The 22,906-nt window shown below is 40.1% G+C and overlaps 1 protein-coding gene across 2 annotated transcripts in view; it reads right to left on the reverse strand.

The window, feature by feature from the left end:
- Positions 1–469: 469 nt before the first annotated feature.
- The window catches only part of ATL3 (atlastin GTPase 3), a 58,304-nt gene continuing 35,867 nt past the window's right edge, over positions 470–22,906 (reverse strand). For both annotated transcript variants that reach the window (XM_027578741.2, XM_027578742.2), the window contains exons 6-13: positions 20,414–20,470; positions 18,482–18,574; positions 17,434–17,572; positions 8,843–8,970; positions 8,168–8,224; positions 6,365–6,436; positions 5,582–6,013; positions 470–4,827 (exon numbers count right to left, since the gene is read on the reverse strand). In XM_027578741.2, coding sequence (XP_027434542.1) covers positions 4,741–4,827; positions 5,582–6,013; positions 6,365–6,436; positions 8,168–8,224; positions 8,843–8,970; positions 17,434–17,572; positions 18,482–18,574; positions 20,414–20,470 — 1,065 coding nt within the window. In that variant the 3' untranslated portion in view covers positions 470–4,740. The remainder of the gene's footprint in view (positions 4,828–5,581; positions 6,014–6,364; positions 6,437–8,167; positions 8,225–8,842; positions 8,971–17,433; positions 17,573–18,481; positions 18,575–20,413; positions 20,471–22,906) is intronic.

Here is a 22,906-nt window from a genome sequence, read left to right on the forward strand (position 1 = left end):
TCAATCTACAAACATACTAGAAATCTTACTGCAGGGCCAAATGGGCTACGTCTAGCAATTAGCCAATATTTGGGAAGTTGAATGCAACCTCTCCACTGGCTCCAAGGTCACCAGTTAAAAGGGAAAGCTCTTGAAAGAGCTTCACTCACTCCCAAAGAGGAACCATCTAACCAAATAGGGCAACCAAATGAAAGTGCTACAAGTTCAAGGGTCCTCACAAGTCCCCGTTACTGTAAATAAAACTTGTGTTCAATTTTAAGTCCAAGTCCATGCCCTTCTCCAGCACTATGCTAGCAAGACTGTGAGGTATGGTTTTGCAGGACAGAGAAAGGTGATGCACCCGAACCGCATTTCCACTACCTCCTTTGACATGGGGTTATCCCTCCCCTTAGATATCCTATTCACTTTGACAAGCCCAAATCTATTTCACAGACCTTCCCATATTAAAGAACAGAGAAAGAAACAAATCACAGACATGGTGCTATGAGCTTTATTCAATTAAATGACCTTACAATTAAGAAACAGAAAATATGCTTTTAATAAACTAATAGCATAATCTCATCCCATTGCACTTTTTAAAAAGTATATTAAATTTTAAAGCCGTTCAAAGGCAAGGGTCTAGGAGAAAGTATTTTCAACAAATCATTTTTTAAAGAAAAGAAAAAGAAAACTTGTACATGCTCAGGATTAATACGAACCCCTTTAAGGCTTAAGTGCATGGCAGGATTTAGCCATCTAAATTAGAAAGCTTCGCCAATCAAATGTAACCTTTCCTTGGTCAGAAGAGCACTACATTTAAATTTTAGTTCTGGCACATGAAAACTCCTTCCAAGGAAGAACATTTTCTTTTGAAATCTTTCTGCTCCTAGACCTGTTTTGAAAAGTTCCTGTTATAGGGGTACTTTTGTCACTAATTTTCAAAATTATTTTCTCCTTCCTTTTTATTATTTTTATTTATGGCTTAAGGTTTTCTGTGCATGAAAGATGAGGGGTTCAAGTCACAGTGAATTTTGCTTTTTAAAAGAAACACTACTTTCAAAAAGTTTTTTTTAATCCTAATTACACTTGTTAGTAAATAGGACACTTGTACATTCATTTTTCAGAGAAGGCACTATGATACCTTAATTTAGAAAAACAGCTTTAACGAGCTTAGTTAATCCTCTAGATGAAAGACATCGCCCTTATTACTCGGAACACGGTGAACCCTCAGTCACAGTACTGGCAGCAGAGCACCTATTCTGAGCACAGGTAGAAGCTGACCGTCCCCTCGGCTCCAAACAATACTGATTGCACCTTCCCATCCCACGGAGCATCTCTCTCACTGGTCTCTGAGCCACCTGCAATACTATCGAAGGGGTGATTCCAGGGCCACAACCCAGACCCTCTGAGGCAACCCCTAACATAAAGCTAGGGACCAGAATGGTTTTAAACAAGACTCCCAAGTACGTCTTGGGCACTCTAACATAGATGAGAGCCACTACCCAAAACACAACTACAACAGGACATAAGGAAAACTATCCTATCGCAGCAAATGGTCATTGTCATTTGAAAAAATCACTTACACAAATAGTTTGTACTTTTATGACTCAAGTTTGTCTTCATTATGCCCTATTCCTTGACTAAAATTTTGTCAGGTCTCAACGTAAGCCAGAAAGATGTAGCCCACACTGGCTACCTTGGATAGCAGCCATCCTAAAATCATCCTAAATTACATTTCAATATTCTATGAGGGGGAAAAAAGGCCTATGAAGACTTCCATATAAAAACGCTAGGAAAAAATCAACTATTTAGTTTTGTTTTTTTATCACTTTTGCCTGGGCTTACGTCAACCTACTTCTCTGTAACTCATCCATAATGCATAAATACCCATCGACACTCACCCTATCCAAGACACTACTTTTATAACGTAGGTAAAACACTGGCTATGACCTGCTAAGGGAACACCCTGCCAGTAACAAGGCAGTTTGTTTGTCTGTTTATGTGCCTAAACCCTTTCACTTCATGTTAAGAGAAAAAAGAAAGAGCAGATAAAGCAAAACAATATTCACAGGCAATTCTACCAAGTATAAAGAAGGCGTTAACACATAAACCTCCACGGAACAGACTTCTTGGTATATTGCTAAAATAGGGCATGGCTCTGAAGATGTTGATCATCATACATGATCATTTGCCCCCATTGTATCTACAAACCAATCTAGAAAGAATTGAAATTTTGATTCTATTATTTTTACTATAAAAAGCTAATTGGATTTAAAAAAATTTTTTTTCCTGAAATGAATACTTTTCATAGAAATTCTGAAAACCTCCTTTTGCACGTTAATAGGGCTATGCCCCCATATAACCGTTAGAAACGTGCAAACCATAAATGCTTGTGTGAAAAGGCTGGTCAGGAGTGGCAGAACTACATACACCATGCAAACACTTGCAGTGTGAACACCTAAGCAATGTCTCTGACCCACAAACTAAAGGCTGAGGGAAGTTAAGAGGTACAAGATATTCTTTTCAACCTGGTCATAAATCTCCCCGGATTATTTAAAGCCAGCAATGAGAATGCATCTTTTATTGAAAAAGGTGATATAAAACCACCAATTCACTGTAAAAATAAGAGAAAAGAGACCAAAGAAAACTCATTAAGGATCTTCACTGAGAAAACTTTATCAGTACTTCCCAGAGCTAGAATAAATTAACTAATAAAGACAAAAATAATAAGGCTTCCCCAGGGAATTAAACCAAATTATTTAAGATCAAAACAGAAATGGTGAATCTGAACAGTAACTAAATCCTAAGATTTCATTTAGTCATACATTATCACATATTGTTTTACTTTAAAAATTCTAATACTTTAGTATTAAAATAAGTTTTAGATACATCATCCTTTTCTCACCATTAAAAGCATCACTCTAGACAATTACTCTGAAATCTATAAATGTGCCTCTACAATGCATTAAAAGCCAAGTATCTCAACATCTGTAAAGCCTTTAGTGAATAAATATGAACCTTCAGGAAGATGAGAGGCCACCTGAAAATGCACCAAAATTTCAAAGAGAAGCTTTCAATTTAACAGTCAACACTAAGCAGCACTGACAGGCAAATAAACAGTTTTTAGAACAAGCTGGAATTTTCCTAAAATTTAATGGCAATTGAATAAACTAGCAAGAACTTAGGGGAAAGATGGTATGTAGATAGGAAAAAAATATAAAATGCTTGGAATTAATTCAGACTCATAAAAATACTTCAGTGGTGAAGTGTTAATGTAGTAAAAATTCTTTAATAGAGATTACATGCTTCTTTCTTCTGCCTTCCGTTCAGACTTCTTCACATATGTAGAATCTACACTTGGGTTTCGCCTAAGCCTTCCTATCTCCCTCCCACAACAAAAACTATCTTAATTAAGGCTCTCATACCTGAATGTTTATATAAATACTTAAAGGCAAGTTTTATGAAGTTTAAAAATCCACAATAATTCACCATTATATTATAAATCAAAGGAAAAGGCAACTCATAGAGAAAATGTTTTTTACCACCCAATCAAGGTAAATAAAAAAGATTTCTTAGATACTTCTGGATACTGTCCATATTTAGGTGGGGCTTCGGTCCTCACTAAGCCAAAGCTATTTTAAAGCTACCAGACTAGTCAAGTGAGGTTAAAGAAAGGAAGACTCACTAAACAAAACTGACAATTTTAGCTTTATTGTTAAAAATATTAGACAGTGCCTAGGAGAACGCAAGTAAATGTTTTGGATAAAGACCTGATTTACTGCTAGGCCACAATGCAACAGGACAACTGAAGGCAGTAATGTTTGGTAATGTCTTTCCTCTAATCCTTAATAAAGTTCTGTTCTTAAGTAGAACTCTTGAAAACAAGACCTCTCAAATGACAGCCATGAGTTATATATAATACAGATATGTATATAAACCTGCAAACAGTGAATGTGAGCAAGGCACAAGTTCAAGTGACTCATCAGAGGTCACATGGTTCATTTAAACTCAAGCTTTTTTGTTTAAAGCATCGAGCTCACTCCTTTCATTATGAGCCACTGTGGCTCTTCAAGGCATGTTTCCCTCTTTTCTAAAAAGAAGCTAGAGGAATGAAGGCAAAAATAAAATAAAAGTATGCTCCAACAAAACCGTCAGCCTGTCAGTAAAAGACCATAAATTTCAGTGTATGGTGGATTTAAATAGGATATGGATTTTCCACACTATGTGGCAAGCAGGATTCTTTATAAGATTTTAAAAGTGTAATGGCATCCTTTTCAGTCTTTTGTTCTGAAGCTTTTGCAAGTTTTGTAAACATTTTAAAATAGTAAGGTATAGAAGAACAGATAGGTTTCACCACAAAACAGCATCTTTCACGAGGTTATTCTTGATTCCCTATCATGTCCTCAAAAGCCTGGATTCAATCTTAAAAGGCACTAAGTGGCACATACAGGATTTAAAACCACATTTGCAGTTTTTCCTTTAGCTTTCTCCCCATAAAGTGCACAAAGCAGAGAGTAATAAGAAAATAGACGCAGGCATGGATCTATATCAGCAAGGAAAAAAATGCTTCCAACAGAAATGGAAGTATGTTTAAGAATTTGAAGCCACGGGAAAGGTCCATTAATTTATTATTGCTGAGTTTCAGCTCTTCCCGGGTGATCCCAGATCTGCGTTCCTCTGGACCTGGACTTGTGGCCGTGGCAGAAACCCAGAAATCAGGAGGGGCTGGCCGCGTTCTCGTTGGCTCCTCTCGTCAAGATGCTATTGAGCTTTTTTATCCACAGGTGGCCTCCCAACAACTGCATCCCTCACAGCGGCCTGAGTAGAATTACCCATATGAGAAGCAGCCTGCAAGAGTCCATTTATTCAACACGTAAGTTAATAAAATACAACACAGCATCGAGAGAGACTTGAGAGATAAACTTTCAGAAATCTCTGTCTACATCACGGGTAGGTTACCAGAAAACTGGGAAATGAAAATGCAGGTGTCAGGGGAACCTGTGGCGGCAGCTGGCTCCCCAGAGTCATTGAAGCCTCTGCTCCATTATCGTGGTGGGCTGGGAAGCCACCTTGGCTCCTCACAAGCTTCTGACTCAACAGATCTGCTCCTGGTACTCGGAAAAAGAAATCCGAGTCTCAGGGATCTGTACACCTGGAGATCACGTCAATGTCAAAAGCCACTGGCTTTTTTAAAGATTTTAAGCGAAAGAGATGCCATCCATTAGAACTCAAAACAGAAAAATTTCAAAGCTCCTGATTTTCAGTAAAGCAAATTAACCTCGGATGGGGGAGAATCACACAGGAATTGCGTCTAAAGAGCATGTGATGAGAAGCTCCCCATGAGTAACACAGTATGTCTAAGTTAGCACTTTCTTGCATTAGAGGGCAGTTTTTAGGCGTGGAAACGAAATATTAGGAATAAATATTAATATCCTAAAGAAGGATGATACAACATAATGCCTATCAAAAAACAAAAAATGGCAGGGGAAGTTTCTCATGCCTTCTTTCACTGTGAAACTCTTCCAAATGGAAATACTTTACAATAAAAGCACAAACATCTGTCCATTATCAACCCGTAGCCTCATCAGCTGGTATCACTCACCTGCTCTAGTACATATGCTGCACCAGAATCAATTGCTCCGCCCAGCTCACGATATTGACCAGAATACCTGATGTATCCCCAAGTAAGAAGTGCTATTAACAGCAGTCCAACCATACAGTTGAACAGCTGGGCCACAACCTCAAGGCCAACAAAGCCAGTGAGGCCTGAGGCGATGTACAAAATCACAATGCCCGTGAAAAGCACCGCGGGGGTTCGGAAGGTGCTAAAGACATTCTTGCTGCCATTGTGTTTGCAGAAGTTCTCATAGAGCTCCTTGATCTCCTCCTCCAGCTCCTGCTGGTAACGAAGGCTAAAATCCTTCCCACCCATCTTCTTGGTCTTCCTAAAATGGTCCAGAGCAAGCTGCCTGAATTCACAGTGCTTCTCCTCCAGAATGTCTGGAGACAAATAAGGTTTCTCTCCCCCACAAACCTAAAAAGAATAAAGACATAACGTGTTGAAGATCCCTTTGAAAACAAGTGCCCAATAAAACAAGTGAAAACACTGAAAAAGTCAGAACATTTTAAGATATTAGAAATCAATTTGACCAAGACCAATAAAAGTCTGGGTTCACTTCCTCTGAAAAGCACACTGAAATAAGCAAGGTGACATTAACTGCACCAAAAGAAAGTCTTGCTTTCAGGTCCCCCCCCAGGGGGACCTGAACACAGCTTTGTTGTCTCATCATCTTCAGATACATTAAACAGGATCAGTTTGGGCTTCTGAAGTCAGCAACAGGGCCAGGTGATAGATACGTCAGAATAAGACACGTGCCCAACATACCTCTTCCATGTTGTTGTAATACATGTCTTTGGCGGAGGCTGCAGCTGCTAAATTGTTGGCTTCAGCGGTGGCCTTTTAAGAAAGGAAAGCATAAGCTCTGAATCCCCTCTTTTAACATTCTTCCACAAATAACCAAGTGCCAACGTCATCTCACCCTGTCCCCATTCTTCCATTTTTAGGATCCTTCTGCCATTTTTTGTTTCCATACAGCCCAATTTATGAAATAAAATACTACTTTTCTACCAAATTTTCTGCCAAAAAACATTCTTATACAAAGGGGTTTTACCATCAATTAAACCTCTGGAAATATCATTCCCTTTGCTTCCATTTTAAGTGTTAAGAAACAGGGGTGCCTGGGTGGCTCAGATGGTTAAATGTCTGCCTTCGGCTCAGGTCATGATCCCAGGGTCCTAGGATCAAGCCCCATAATGGGCTCCTGACTCAGCAGGGAGCCTGCTTCTCTCTCTTGCTCTGCCTCTCCTCCAGCTCATGCTCTCTCTCTCCCTATCTCTGTGTCTCAAATGAATAAATAAAATCTTTGGGGCACCTGCGTGGCTCAGTGGTTAAAGCATCTGCCTTCGGCTCAGTCATGATCCCAGGGTCCTGGGATCGAGTCCAGCATCCGGGCTCCCTGCTCAGAGGGAAGCCTGCTTCTCCCTCTCCCACTCCCCCTGCTTGTGTTCCCTCTCTCGCTGTCTCTCTCTCTCTCTCTCTCTCTCTCTCTCTCTGTCAAATAAATAAATAAAATCTTAAAAAATAGATAAAATAAAATCTTAAAAAAAAATAAGTGTTAAGAAATAGACATGGGTCAAAAAAGAAGGGAAAAAATTTATCTTTACATGAATTCCAAATTCTAGCTTCCTTTGTAAAACTGTTTTGCTACTAAAGAAATAAACATTTGGCAGTAAACTTTATGAAAGTCAGAGACTATGTGTTAACAAAATGACATCTTGAAAATAGCAAGATGTTGAAAATAAAAGTCCCCAAAAATAAAAAACCTGACCAGTAAGTAGTAAATAGGTATGTCAGGACATGTTCTACTAAAGTAGACAAGAGAAAACAGGACAATAATTTGTCTAAGATGACTGTGCCTGTTCTACCTGGGTGTAATAAAACAGTGCTCTCCACAGTGCATTTGGTGGGAAGACCAGGCCCACTGAGGGGCCGTTCTGCTTTAACTGTACCCCCACAAATACGCACAAAAAACCCAGGGGGCAGGGGTGCCTAGGTGGCTCAGTAAATTAAGCATCTGCCTTCAGCTCAGTCATGATCCCAAAGTCCTGGGATTGAGCCCCATGCGAGGGTCTCTGCTCAGTGGGGAGCCTGCTTCTCCCTCTTCTCTGTCCCTCCTCCTGCTTGTGCTCCCTCCCTCTCTGTCAAATAAATAAATAAAATCTTAAAAAAAAAAAAAAAAACAACCCAGAGGGCAGTCACAATGCTGAAGAATATGCTAAAAATTCACATACTTCAGCATAACAGGCAAGGAGAGCAAAAGCATTCTCTCTTTTTTTTAAAGTCTTATTTATTTTAGAGAGAGAGAGATGTGCACAAGTGGGGGAAGGGGCAAAGGGAGAGGGAGAGAGAGGGAATTTTCAAGCAGACTACCCCACGGAGCACAGAGCCCTATGTGGGGCTCTGTCCCAGGACCCTGAGATCATGACCTGAACTGAAATCAAGAGTCAGACGCCTAACCACCTGAGCCACCCAGGCGCCCCACAATCTCTTCTTAAAGGACGGGGCTTCTTGTGTATGAGTCAACAAGGAATTAAACAGTATCATTTCGGATGTCAAAGAATTGCTTACCTGAAGCATGGATTTGGGATGAGGCAGATCTTCTCCTTGGTAAATTTTAATATATGCCTTAGGATATAAACGTAAAAACAATTGTGAAAAATGTGATCCTGTCACATTTAATCATACTTTAATTTTTAGAAAATGACCATACAACTGCATTTTCCTAAAGACCTAGATCAACACCCAGGAATTAGCAAAAACACAACACACCTTTGAGTGCATGTTAGCATTTTTAGTTAACTAAAACTGTTCTCAAGCAGCACGAGCCTAGCAAGGCTAGGAGTCCCACCAGATTCCCCATGCACACTGGCCTCACCACTACCTGTGGGCACAGTGACCGTCCGCCTTGAAGTAGCCATGTCACATCTAGATGCCATCTCCTCCTACTCACGGCAACCTCCTAACCACCTCCTGTCCACACCATCTTCCTTGAGGAACAATCTTCCTTTAGCCACAGTAATTACTCCTCTAAGAAAGTGCAAAGAACATCCATTTGGTTCTTAGACCGATACTGCCACCCAGTGGCCCACTCCTGGAAGGACACTGGAGGCTCTGAAAATGCCTCTCACCATCTCCCCCATGAAATTTGCCCCTAAGCTTTAAAATAGTAAAATTAAGTTAGTTTACAACCTAGATCAGTTTTACCAAAAGTCAAATATTTTGATTATTAAAACCCATATTTACCTTAAAATACTCCAATAGCCCCCGACAGGTGACTTTTGAGCCATTGATCTCCTTTTCCATTAAATTAGCTGGGTTTAATACAAATGGAATCAGGGTCTGTAACTGCTCTTTGAATTCACTGGCAATATCTGTTCACGAGACCGTGAGGAAGAAAACAGTAAGCCAAACGGGTTTATTCAACCAAGCTGAGCATAAAATGCAATCTTCAGTCTATCCAACTGTTTTAACATTTGCTAGTTGAAAGTGAGGGGAAGGAGGGATGCCTGGGTGGTTCAGTCAGTTAAGCGTCTGCCTTCGGCTCAGGTCATGATCCCAGGGTCCTGGGATCAAGCCCCACATTGGGCTCCCTGCTCAACGGGGAGTCTGCTTCTCCCTCTGCCCCTCTCCCTGCTCATGCTCGATCTCTCTCTCATAAATAAAATCTTTTTTTTTTTTTAAAGACTTTATTTGACAGCGAGAGAAAGAACACAAGCAGGGAGAGTGGGAGAGGGAGAAACAGACTCCCCGCTGAGCAGGGAGCCCGATGCGGGGCTTGATCCCAGGACCCTGGGATTATGACCTGAGCCGAAGGCAGACACTTAATGACTGAGCCACCCAGGTGCCCCTCTCATAAATAAAATCTTAAAAAGAAGAAAAGTGAGGGGAGGGAGTCCCAACTGTGTCTGACACTTTCTGCCCATGACCAGGTTGCTGATGGACCTCTGTCTAGCATGTACCTTTACTGTCTCCTTCCTTCCCTTCTGGGAATTAAGGGCTGCCTAGTCTAGAACAGAATATGCAGAATATCCTTCCCCTGGTTTTCATTCTGGAGGATTTACTCTACTTCCCAGCCTTTCAAGAAATCTCACTTTTTAAAGAATTTCCAAAAAATCAATTATCAACCCCTCTAGTCCTCTCTTCCTTACCATACCTTCACACTCCCCCTTGGATCCATTAGAAATCACTACTCATCATCCACTTGCTTTTCTGTTGTTCATTTTTTAATGTTAAAACAAGTAGAAGCACCTGTACTGCATGGTATTTATTTTCTATTATCTCCTCAAGACCCTCTGGGCCATCCCAAAAGGAAAAGGCTACTATCTCAGGAAAGATGACAGCTTCTACAAAATTCCCACTGAGGGTGCAGGAGAGCCATTAATTAAGAGCTCTTTCCTCAAAGTGAGAACTAGCTGGTCCAACTCTGAAGACACAAGAGAATTAAAATACAAGGAATCTACCAAAACAAATTATGTAATATATGGTGATTAACATAACAATAAAAAAATTTAAAAAAAAATACAAGGAATCTTCTTAGGTTCCCAACTAATTCAAACATCAGCTGAAAAGAAAGTGGGTAGGAACCCACATCAAGGTAGAAACTCTTCAACACTCCAGAACTCTAATGTATAAAACTGAGACATTCCGATTTCAAATTTTATTCATTCAACAGTTTTTGAGAACCTTTTTTGAGACAGACATTGTTGTAAGAGTTGGAGGCAGAGCAGTGAACAGAACAAAAGCAGCTTCTAAATTTTTCCAATTACAAACTAAGAATCTCTGTAGAAAAATCTGAGTTACTTTATTTCCTTAGATTCTTTCCTTGGAACATATGGTCCTCTAAAAGCAATTACTAGATAATATAATGACAATGTACACACTCCTGGAAGGCATTCAAAATGAATTAAAAAAAATCATAAAGCCAGATAACGATGATTAACATTTAAAGTATTCCCTTCCGGGGCGCCTGGGTGGCTAAGTTGTTAAGCGTCTGGCCTTTGGCTCAGGTCATGATCCCAGGGTCCTGGGGTCGAGTCCCACATCGGGCTCCCTGCTCCATGGGGAGCCTGCTTCTCCCTCTGCCTCTGCCAATCTCTCTGTCTCTCATGAATAAATAAAATCTTAAAAAAAAAAAGATTTTATTTTTAAACAATCACTACTTTGAGGCTCAAACTGAGCAGGGAGCCCGATGCGGGACTCAATCCCAGGACCCTGGATCATGCCCTGAGCCGAAGGCAGATGCTTAACCGACTGAGCCACCCAGGCACCCCAAGGAAAAGCGTTTTTAAAAAATGTAACAGAAATTATAAATAATGGGAAGACAGAGTATTCAATAAATGATGTCAAAGTATTGGTATCTATAGAAAAATAGAAAATGGGGGCGCCTGGGTGGCTCAGTTGGTTAAGCGACTGCCTTCGGCTGAGGTCATGATCCTGGAGTCCCAGGATCGAGTCCCGCATTGGGCTCCCTGCTCGGCAGGGAGTCTGCTTCTCCCTCTGACTCCCCCTCCTCTCATGCTCTCTCGCTATCATTACCTCTCTCAATAAAAAAAAAAAAAAATCTTAAAAAAAAGATTTTATTATTTGAGAAAGCATGAGAGAGAGAGAAAGCATGAGCAGAGGGGAAGGGCAGAGGGACAGGGAGAAGCAGACTCCCCACTGAGCAGGGAGCCCAATGTGGGACTCGATGCCAGCACCCTGGGATCATGACCTGAGCCGAAGGACCTGGGCCACCCAGGTGCCCCTAAAATTTTTTAATTAAAAAAAAAAAAAAAGAAAAACACTCAATGAAAATACAAGTTGGCCACATACTATTTTCTGTAAGTTCAAAATTAAAGAAACTTAGCAACAGACTAAGTGATTCAAACACAACGATTTTTTTAAAAATTCAAGGGTGAAATAAGCAAAATTTAGAATAGCGGTTATTTCTGTGGGGAGGGAGGGAGAAGAGATAGGAAAAAAGCACACAGGTATAGGAAATAGTACTGGTAATGTTCTAGATGACAGACTGGCAAACTACAGCCCTTGGGCTAAATATGGCCTGCTAACTGTAACTGTCAGTAAAATTTTGTTGAAACACAATTATGTCTTCATTTATGCATTGTCTATGGCTGCTTTCTTGTTACAATAGCAACAATGAGTAACTGTATGGCCCACAAAACTTAAAATATTTACTATCTGGTCCATTACAGAAAAAATTTGCCAATTCTGGTTCTAGATATTAAGTTGGGTAATAGGTTCATGATGTTCATTATATAAGGTTTTATATCTTACATATATAAGTTCTATGTATCCTTTTATATATGTAAAACTTTTGTATTCTTTTGTATACCTAATAATACATTTTAAAATTTAATGGTAGCTCATTATTTTAATTTGCTTTCATTTCTTTTGTTGCTAGTTAGACCAAGCTTTCTCCCATATTGGTTCCTGTATCTTAGAATATAGTCATTCTTCACAAAGTAAACAAATATGCTATCCTCTATCCTTATGTATACTATAATCACTGAAATATTTTCTTCAGTTTCTTTGCCTTTTTAATATGCATAAAATTATTAGGTATTCAAACCTATACCATTTTTCCTTGGCAATTTCCTTTATACCTCCTAATTTTAAAGAGTCCTTCCCCAATTCCAGAGATCTAATAAAATTAAATTTTCCGCATGCTTTAATTTTTATAATTTACCTCTGTAATCTACCTAGAATTTATTTATGCCTCATAAATTAAAATCTACATGACATTTCTCTCTAAATAGTAACATGTACCTCTCATCTCTACCGATTCCCATCACATCTTAAATAACCGATCAATTATAAGATCTCATGGCATCAAAAAAATTTTTTGGTTTTCTAATCTATCCCACCTAAATAAATGGGTACCAATCTCCCATCCAAATACTCTTAATTCTATAGTCTCCTCAGGATGGCGCCAAAGTATGGCCTTTACCAATTTTTAAAAAGGGATTAATCCCCATATTACACATTGATTAGTGGCTTAATGTATGATAAAGGTGACATTTCAACCAGTGGGGGAAGTTGGACTATTCAATAAATACTTTTGGGACAAATGGGTAGCCATTCAGAAAATAAGATGGATCTAAACTGGATCATAAATTGTAACGTGAAAAATAAAACTACAAAATTTCAAGAAAAAAAGTGGGACAAATTCTTTATAACTTGGAGTGGAAAACCATAAAATAGTGTACATGCTATGTTATTCTGTTTATATTCATATTTGCTTGCACATACTAAAGAAACTCTGGAAGCCTAAAAAAGTGGAGAAGACTTTTCCCTGAATACTTTTTAATCCTTTTTGGGATTTTAAACATGTAAATGTATTACCTATTCCAAAAAAAAAACAACCACCCTTTCTTTATGGTTTCAACTTTTATCATACTGAAAGACTAAGAACTTCAAAAATATTTCACTCAAGAAACTAGCACAATATAGACACCACAGATTGTTCCTATATTTGACTTTACCCAGATTTAACAGACCCTCAGCTAGTAATTCTTCTATAAAGGCTATACCAAAACACTAGTTTTAGACTCAGAACAGACAAGAACTATCTCCTGACAATCTCCAAATCTCATGGTGTCAAAGAAGATTGTGCCCTACAAATTCTTCCGTTTAATTTCTAGCTAAACAGCTCAGGGGTTACTGCATTAGGTCTCTCTGCTCTAGAAAATACGAAGATGACAGTTTTCTTTATGTCAATGGCAGAGACATCTGTGTCTGATGAAAGGGTTCTCAAAAGTGAGCTAATCGAGCTAAGAGGAAGCAGCAGCTGAGCAGCGATTATACCAAGACTAACTGTGTTTGGCAAGTGTTCATCTCTGGATAAATGGTCACTCTTTAAAAAAAAAAAAAAAATACAGCAAATAAAACCACTAAAATTATCCCTGAAGTATTTAGGAAAACATTTGCAGAAAATGTAACTTACTAAATTTAAATGTTCTACAGTAATTACATTAAGGTCCTTCTGTGGATTAACCCTAACCATTCTCAAGCTACTGTTGTCTTTTCCGGGTTATATGGAATGCGGCTCGCAGGACCTCAGCCAAGTCATCACACAAGTATATACTTGAGAAAAAACAACATGGAGGCATTTTCTTTAACTCTGAAAAATACATCAGCTCTATTTACAGGTCCCCCACAATAAAATTTATGTGGTTCTCAATCAAGCCCTTGCCAAGTACTCCAAGCCACCAATTATTTGCAATTTATCGTCCAATTTACACTTCACTCAAAACCCTTCACTATCCTGTTAGAAAGTTGCCTAAAATTACAAAATATCCATCTGCAAAGCCCCTAAAAGTACACAAACCTTTGCAGAGCTAATAAGAATTCTTTATGAGCAATCCTCCTAATGACTATAGTTCCTGAAACAGACACACAAGGCAGACTATAAATATATTTTTAAAGTAAAGCAAAAAAGAAAATTTTTATTTTTTAAATCTTTCCTTTTAAAAACATAATTATAAATATACATTTTTAAATAAATAGGATCATACAACATATGCTACTACACAACCTTTTTACATTTAATTATATGTCATAGACATCTATGTAAACACAGATCCATCTATCTACCTTAACCTTTTAAAGGATTTGAAATAGGGGCACCTTTAAATGGGTGGCTCAATCAGTTAAGCATCTGACTCTTGATTTCAGCTCAGGTCATGATCTCAGGGTCATGAGATGGAGCCCCATGTCAGGCTCCGCACTAAGCGTGAAGCCTGCTTAAGATTCTCTCTCTCTCCCTCTGCCATTCCTCTCTGCTCTCTTAAAAAAAAAAAAAAGACTTTAAATAAGTTTTAAAGTAAACTTTTAAAAGTGCAAATGTACCATAATTTAACCAATTCCTCAAAAATACCCATTTAAGTTGTTTCTAATTATTCCCTATTATAATAATGGTATAGTAATACATATCCTTGTCCATATATTTTTATGTACTTACTTGGATAGTTCTTTAAAATACTTTCCTAAAAGTGAAATACTGGATCAAAGGATGTAAACATTTTAAATTTTGATACTGACCCATAAAGACTACGAATTTGTACCAATACATTTGCACTTTCTCAATTATTGTGATGCTACATGTATTTTCATGAGTATATACTCACCATTTGTACTTCTTCCTTTGGGACTTGCCTTTTCATGTAAGAGAGTTAAGATTTTAACCCCATAAGTGTGTTTTAAAGTTCAATGATGGATGAGGGAAGCAAATAGTACATAATTATGATACTAACAGCTTATACAGAATTTGTTCCCTACTTTATAACTATAATAGGAAAATTAGGACAACGAAGATTTAGTGAGAAGCTGTTCATTAGTTTTAAATACGTAGAGGGTTGAACAGTATCCCCCCAAAATGCATGTCCTCCTGGAATCTCAAGACATCACCTTACTTGTAAATTACAGATGTAACTAGTTGAGATCATATTGATCAGGGGGCAACCTAAATCCAAACAGCGGTGTGCTTGTAAGAGGAGAGAACACAGAGACACAGAAAGAAGGCAGCCATGTGATGACAGAGACCGGAGTGATGCATGCAGCTCCAAGCCAAAGGACACCAAGGCCCGCCAGCAAACCCCAGAAGCTAGGAGACAGAGAGGGAGCAGATTCTCCCCCAGAGCCGCCAGAAGGAATCGATGCCGACACCATGATTTCAGAATTCTGGTCTCCTGAACTGTTAGGTAGTAAATTTCCGTGGTCCTAAGCCTTCCAGTTTGTGGTACTTTGTTACAGCAGTCCTAGGAAACAGATACAATGTGCACACCCAACAGTGATACAAAATTTCAAAAGCTGGGGTTAGAAAACCTTAAAAAGCTTTTCCTATTTCCCGGAATAACATAATAAAAGTGAATTTTAAAACAATGTTTTGAAACATTAAAATGCTTGAAAATACAGCGGAATGCCTTTTTCTGTGTTTATACCTAATAACCTGAGAACATGCTTGCTGGGTCAAGTGCGTGAGGAAGTCCCTGAACTCACCCCCTCCTCAGCAGTCTCATTTAGGAATGCCCTGGATACCTCCCCTCCCAGTGATGAACAAACCCAAGTTTAGGTTTGGTAAAGGTATGTCTAATAAGAGTGTGAAAACCCCAAAGGAACACATCACCTACACACTCAACTTCCTCTATAAACTCCACTCAGAAAAGTCACTTGCAACTGCTTTTGAAATAAAAGGTTCTAGCTCCAATGTTGCCTGAGCAGATTTCTCTCCAAAGCCAGACCCCAAACTTGGATTTCTGAATAGCCATCTAACAGGCTCTTGAAGTCTCCTGCTCAGGAAAGCTGCCAACCACATGAAAATAGCACACAGTGACAAACAGAAGGTAAAGGTAAGAAGTCTTTCAAACTCAGTTCCTTCTGCACCATGACGACCTTCTGTACTATTATGTACTTCTTCTGTACCATGAGGACCAGGTGGGATGTAAATCTTACACTGAACAAGTACATTAATGTTCTTGGATCAAGTAAGTCAAATAAATTGAAAATGATATATTTTATGTTTATTACAAGGCTATGAAAAACTCCCACTTCAAAAGGCAAGTTCTTCTGTAAACTAAACATGGTATACCCTCTAAATTATTTCCCCAAAATAACAGAAGAACTTCTATTTTAGCCCAATGTGACTTTGGGGCAAAAAGAACCTAGATGTAAATCTCTGCCCCCCCCACCGCCCCCCGACTTACTAGCGGAGTACTTTGAGCAAGTTCCTTAACTTTCCTAACTCAGTTTCTTCATCTGTGGGATAAAAGAGACAGTATCAGCTTATGGAAGCACCAGGAGCATGAAGTAGGAAAGTAAACTAGCAGTGTTGGTGCTATGGTCTGAATGTTTGTGTCCCCACCAAATTTGTATGTGGAACTCCTAACCCCTACAGGTGATGGTATTAGGTGGGGCCTTTGAGGGGTGATTTGGTCATGAGGGCAGAAGCCCTGTGAACAGCACTAGGGCGCTTATAAAAGAGACCCCACAGAGCTTCCTAGCCCTTCCATGCATGAGGGTACAACCAGAAGTCTGAGAACAGGAAGACAGACGTTACCTGACCATGCTGGCACCCTGACCTTGGACTTCCAGCCTCCAGAACCATGAGAAATAGATTTCTGTTGTTGATAAGCCACCCAAATGTATGGCATTTTGTTATAGCAGCCCAAAGAGATGAGCAATGGGAAATACAGCAGAGCCTGGAGAAATGGGCAGCTATTTTTATTCCTACTTTACTGGGAACCTGAGAAGCTCAGGTAAGTTTATAAACAAACATGCTAGTTTAACACATGTATAAACTGAAGGCTAGGCATTACATGACACAAGGTCTTAATGAATAAGGAACAAAAATAAGATAATGGAATCCAAGACTCCCGACTCATAATTACTCTAAGCTTACACCTAGTCAACACTTCCTAATACTCACACATGACCCAGCGCCAGGCTCTGCGCTAATCACAACACACAGCCATGCCATGCATCATGTTACCTTCCTCTGAGAATTTAATTGTACTTGATAATTATCAGCTGACCAATGTTTAGTGTTCCTTTATTTAGTGCTTTTATCTCTTGTAAACCAGTAATCAAAACATGCCTCTTAGAAAGATCACTGATGAATATGACCACTACCATTTCAGATGGAAAAATTAAGGTGAACTCTAATGGTCACAGAAAGGCAGAAGCAAAAAAATGAAGTGGACTCTAAATACTATTCTTTCTAAGAGAACACGCCGCCGTTCCTCTTCAGCATTCACTGGATCCATAATTGACATTTTCTGATCACTATTTAATTCCAAAGATCAAATCACCAGTCTAAAATAACATCATTTGTAACACACCTTTCAATTTCCCATCAAAGTCAGGGCTTGTGGCCACCTGGAGTCCTGGGTGTGGTAGGAGAAAACAGGTGACGTTGGAGAAGCAGGAGTGAATGTGGTTTCGGACGTTCTGAATTTCCTCGTGTTGATGTTCTTTTACCTGCCAATGAAGACCAACAATTTACAAAAGACCATTTGTTTTTCTTCACTAGGAACCACTAGTATAGGACAAAGACTTCCCAACTCTGATGGATCATAGCAACCTACGTTGTGTCCACTGAGAAAACTCGGAACCCTAGAAACAATAAATGCATACATTTGATTAACCATGGTTTGATTCCCATAGCAACCAAAGAACAGGGACTAAAGAGTTTCTTAAAAAACAGTATTGCAGGGGCGCCTGGGTGGCTCAGTCATTAAGCGACTGCCTTCGGCTCAGGTCATGATCCCAGGGTCCTGGGATCGAGCCCCACATGGGGCTCCCTGCTCAGCAGGAAGCCTGCTTCTCCCTCTCCCACTCCCCCTGCTTATGTTCCTCTGTCAAATAAATAAATAAAATCTTTAAAAAAAAAAAAGTATCACACAGTACTTTAGAAGAACAAGGGAAGGTTTGTGGTCATGAAGGAGGATCTAACTAGTTAGTAGTGATTGACAAAGGACTCCCATATTTTAATTTTGGACAACAGGCTAAGCCTGTTTATATCCACCCCAAAACAAGTAAGAATTCTGAAGAAGAAGAACAGAACTAAAATTCTGAATATGACATTCTAAAGGCACATATAGAACCTGGTGCAAAATGTGAAACGGAAACCACAATCAAAGCTTGGGCCAGAGTCAAGAGTCCTTCAGAAGTCCTTCAAAGCCAGAGTCCTCTGCAATCCCTGTGCACTCCATACCCAGGCTCTTCACTCCTATGTGAATACCATTAGTGCGCTAATATTCATAAGTATTTAACACACTTGATAGAATTTTCCATAATCTGCTTTAACTACTACAGCTAAAGGCAAATGAGGAAGTTACCACTACTTTCCTTGTAGGTAATTCTTCAGAAGATTCTATTTCTTCTTACCTGTAGACGCTTATCCAAAAAGGACATTCCTCCCTGTAGTCCATAGCTGTATTCATAAGGGAAACTCCAGTCTCGAACCAAAAACATCAGTGTCTATTTAGGAAAAGAATAGAACGTATTATAAGGTTGCACAAATTCATTTTCAAAATAACAACTGAAACACTTCTTTGCATAGTGCCAACTTCTTCAAAGTGGGTAAGAAATTGTGAAGGATTTATTTCTTCTGTAAAGTTTTAGAAACCTTATAAATACTAGAAGGACATGTATTAAGTCAAATGTGAGGTGAATATATCCTATCGGCTATTTTTGTTCCCATGGGTTGGTAAGAGCAGAAGGAAGAGATTGAGGAGATGTTAAATTCAGGGCTATGCTCTAAAGGCAAGCACAAGGAATGTGGTAAAGGACAAGAAAACAACATGGTACCAGCTAATCCTGAAATCAGATCTACTTTTAATGTTAGAAAGGAAAACTAAATTAAATAATAATACTTAAAACTCCTCTAATCTTACTGAGGTTACTATACATTCTCATCCTTATGAAGCAACTAGCTAAAGCAGGGGCCAGAAAACTTTTTCATAAAGGACCTAAGAGTAAGTATCTTAGACTGTCATAACAAGAAGCAGCTATGGAGGGCCCCTGGGTGGCTCAGTCGGTTAAACGGCTGCCTTCGGCCCAGGTCATGATTCCAGGGTCCTGGGATCGAGCCCCACGTCGGGCTCCCTGCTGAGAGGGGAGCCTGCTTCTCCCTCTCCCTCTCCCTGCTGCTCCCCCTGCTTATACTCTCTCTCTCTCTCTAATAAAAAAAAATATTTTTTTTTAATCTTTTAAAAAAAAAAGCGTCTGCCTTTGGCTCAGGTCATGATCTCAGAGCCCTGGGATCGAACCCCGCATCTGGCTCCCTGCTCAGCAGGGCGTCCACTTCTCCCTCTGCCCCTGCTTGTGCACGCACTCTCTCTCTCAAATAAATAAATACTTAAAAAAAAAAAAGCAGCAGCTATGAACAAATGAGTGTAGCTGTGTTCCAATAAAACTGCAATTTAAATGTCAGTGTCGGGGCGCCTGGGTGGCTCAGTCATTAAGCATCTGCCTTCGGCTCAGGTCATGATCCCAGGACTCTGGGATCGAGCCCCACATCGGGCTCCCTGCTCAGAAGGAAGCCTGCTTCTCCCTCTCCCACTCCCCCTGCTTGTGTTCCTTTTCTCGCTGTCTCTCTCTGTCAAATAAATAAAATCCTTTAAAAAATAAATAAATAGGGGCGCCTGGGTGGCTCAGTCGTTAGGCGTCTGCCTTCGGCTCGGGTCATGATCCCAGGGTCCTGGGATCGAGCCCCGCATCGGGCTCCCTGCTTGGCGGGAGGCCTGCTTCTCCCTCTCCCACTTCCCATGCTTGTGTTCCCTCTCTTGCTGTATCTCTCTCTGTATCTCTGTCAAATAAATGAATAAAATCTTTAAAAAAAAATAAAAATAAAAAATAAAAATAAATAATAATAAATAAATAAATAAATAAATAAATGTCTGTGTCCACGGCTAATTTACACGTCATGAAATAGTGTTGCTTTTTTTATTGCAACCATTCAAAAATATAAAAGCCATTCCTAACTCACAGGTCATATAAAATCAGGCAGCTAGCCTGATTTGGCCTGCGGGCTGCAGTTTGCTGATCTCTGAACTAAAACAAAGACATGAGGGGCACCTGGGTGGCTCAGTCGGTTAAGCATCCAACTCTTGGTTTTGGCTCAGGTCATGATCTCAGGGTTGTGAGACCAAGCCCCATGTGGGGCTCTGCACTCAGCAGGGAGTCTGCTTGAGATTCTCTCTCTCCCTCTGCCCTCCCCGAACTTGAATGTGCGCCCTCTAAAATAAATAAATAAATAAATCTTTAAAAAAAAAAACAGAACAAAGACATGAATTACATTTACAGTTAGCATTCTACCTGGAAGGGTTTTTGGAAAATTTCATCCATTGCCAGACGACCATATTCTGTGAAGAGCTTTAAAAAAGAAGAGTTAATGGTTTGTTAGGCAAAATTATTTAAAGTATTTCTATGGCTATTATTTAGCAAAGAATTCATTTAACAGACTCAATGCTACTTATGAGGCCCAAGTTCTACAGTTTCAAAAGCCTGGAGAGCCATGAACCTTAAAATAATCTGTTGTTCCTCTGTCTCACATCCATATTCCAAATCATTAGTAAACCCAGAATCCAACCACTCACAGCCTCCACGTAGCTTGCAGTATTACAACATCTTCCTAACTGGGCTCCCTGCCTCGGCCCTTGCTGCGCCCCCAGACTATTCCCAGGGCAGTAGCCACGATGGCTCTGCTACAAGAGTACTTAGACCACATCATGCCTCTGCTTAAAACCCTCCAACCTCATAGTAGAAAAGTCGGCCCCTTCCAGGGAGATCTGGCCACCGTGGCCCTCCTCGCTCTTCCTCAAGCATGCTGTGCACACTGCTACCTTAGGGCCTTTGTTCTGACTCCTCCTTCTGCCTGTAAGGTCCTCCCCCCAAATAACGGCACAATCCGCTCCCTCACTTTTTGTGGTCTTCACTCAAATGGCTCCTTCTCAAAGAAGCCTTCCCAACCATCTGCCTCAAAAGATTACAAGTTCCCCCACAATTCTTCTTACTCCCACATCTCTTTTAAATATCCTTCCTTAACCCGTCTCATTATCTAACATACTATACCTTTACTTATTTTGATTAGTGCCTGTCTTCTCTACTACAATTTACGCTCCAGGAGGGCAAGGGTGTTTGTCTGTTCCCTGCACTACTGCATCTCTGGCAGCAGGAGGAGCACTGGGCCAAGAGCGTGTACACCACACAAACGACCAAATGACCACATTCTCTAAGGTCAGGGTTTACACAGACATTCATCTCTATGTCCTCATGAAGCCTCTCACTAAAAATATAGCAAAATGAAGTTTAAAAGTTATAAACTCACAGGTCAAAGGGGATGAGAAATGATATGGCAACAAAGAAGAGTTGTCAAAAACACTCTGGAAGGAAAACAGAAATGAAAACTATCTTAGGTTTTGGCTTTCTCTGCCTTATCTGTGACAGGCCAACAAGAAACAAGCAGATTCTCCCAGCAGAATCCCTGAAAGGCTCAGAAATTAGAAGCACCCATCACCATGAAGGAGGGGGTGAGGGAGCGGGGCTAACAACTAAAGAAACGATTGCAAGTCTTCGGAGAGAGCACCTACACTCCCAGATCCTGCTCCCTCACTGTGCTCCAAATTCTCTTCCTGCCCCCACAGAAGATGGAAAGTGTACTGTCTGGAGATAAACCAGAAAGAACTTATACTTTGATACCAAACCCAGCCAAGAGGAGTAAGGTAAGTCCCCTACTTTACTGGAAATGGGCACTTAGATCAAGGTCTACATACTGAATAGTGAGACTCCTTGGCCTCCCATTCTGCTGGAGACACAGCAAGCTTCTACCCACCCAGGCAGGAGTTTAAAGAATTCTTCTCTGGGGAAAATGACAGCCCAAGAACAGGCTGCAAATAGACATTCAGGGGTTGCAACAAAATACCCAAATACTTGTCCCGTCACCTCACTGTGATCCAAAGCAGTACACCAGGCCCACCCTCTTACCAAAGGTCCCCGTCAGATTTTTAACAGCTCACTCTTAAATACACATGGCCAAGGACACCAGACCTTTGAGAGAAGCTACTAGCAGGAAAGAAAAACACTTGTGTCCTTCAATTCCAGAACATCATCTTATATTATTCCTTTTATAGTTTCTTTCCCTCCATTTTCTCTGTTATGTTTTACTAAAACACCTCTCATTATTAACAGGTGTAACCTCTCCTAAACTGACGCTCAAATTTTCCTTGTTGGCTGTGTCCCCCCATTCTCCCTCTCCTCCACCTCTCCCGCTCCTCTCTTCCCTTTTTCCCACTTCTCTCCCCCCACGCCCCGCTCTTCTCTCTCTGCTTCATTCCCTCCCTCTGGTCTGACTTCTGCTCTGCCCTTTCATTCAGCCCACCAGGGAGATTTTCTCCAATTTAGCTTCCACCTCCTTCTCTACTGAAGTTTCCAATTTTACTGACACAGTGTTCATTTCCAAGCTTTTGTTTTCTGAATGTTGCTTTTTAACAGCATCCTGTTTTTTCCTGGTTGCAACAGCTGCAACATATTATCTTTCTGACCATATGCATTTACAAAGAATGAAGAAAAAGCCCACACTAAGGTACATTACCATGAAAATTCATGCCAAGAATAAGAAGATCTTAAAAGCTTCAGAGAGAAAAAGGTCACATACAAAGGATCAGGAATCAGATGGTGTGGGACTTCAGCAGCAACACTGGAAGCTGGAAGGCAATGAAGCAATGCCCTCAATTCTAAAAGAAAATTGTTTCTATCCTGTAATTCTAGGATAAAATTAAAATATTCTCAGACTTACAAGAACTCAAAAAA

Source organism: Zalophus californianus, chromosome 11 (genome assembly GCF_009762305.2).
Source record: "Zalophus californianus isolate mZalCal1 chromosome 11, mZalCal1.pri.v2, whole genome shotgun sequence".
Lineage (NCBI taxonomy): Eukaryota > Metazoa > Chordata > Mammalia > Carnivora > Otariidae > Zalophus > Zalophus californianus.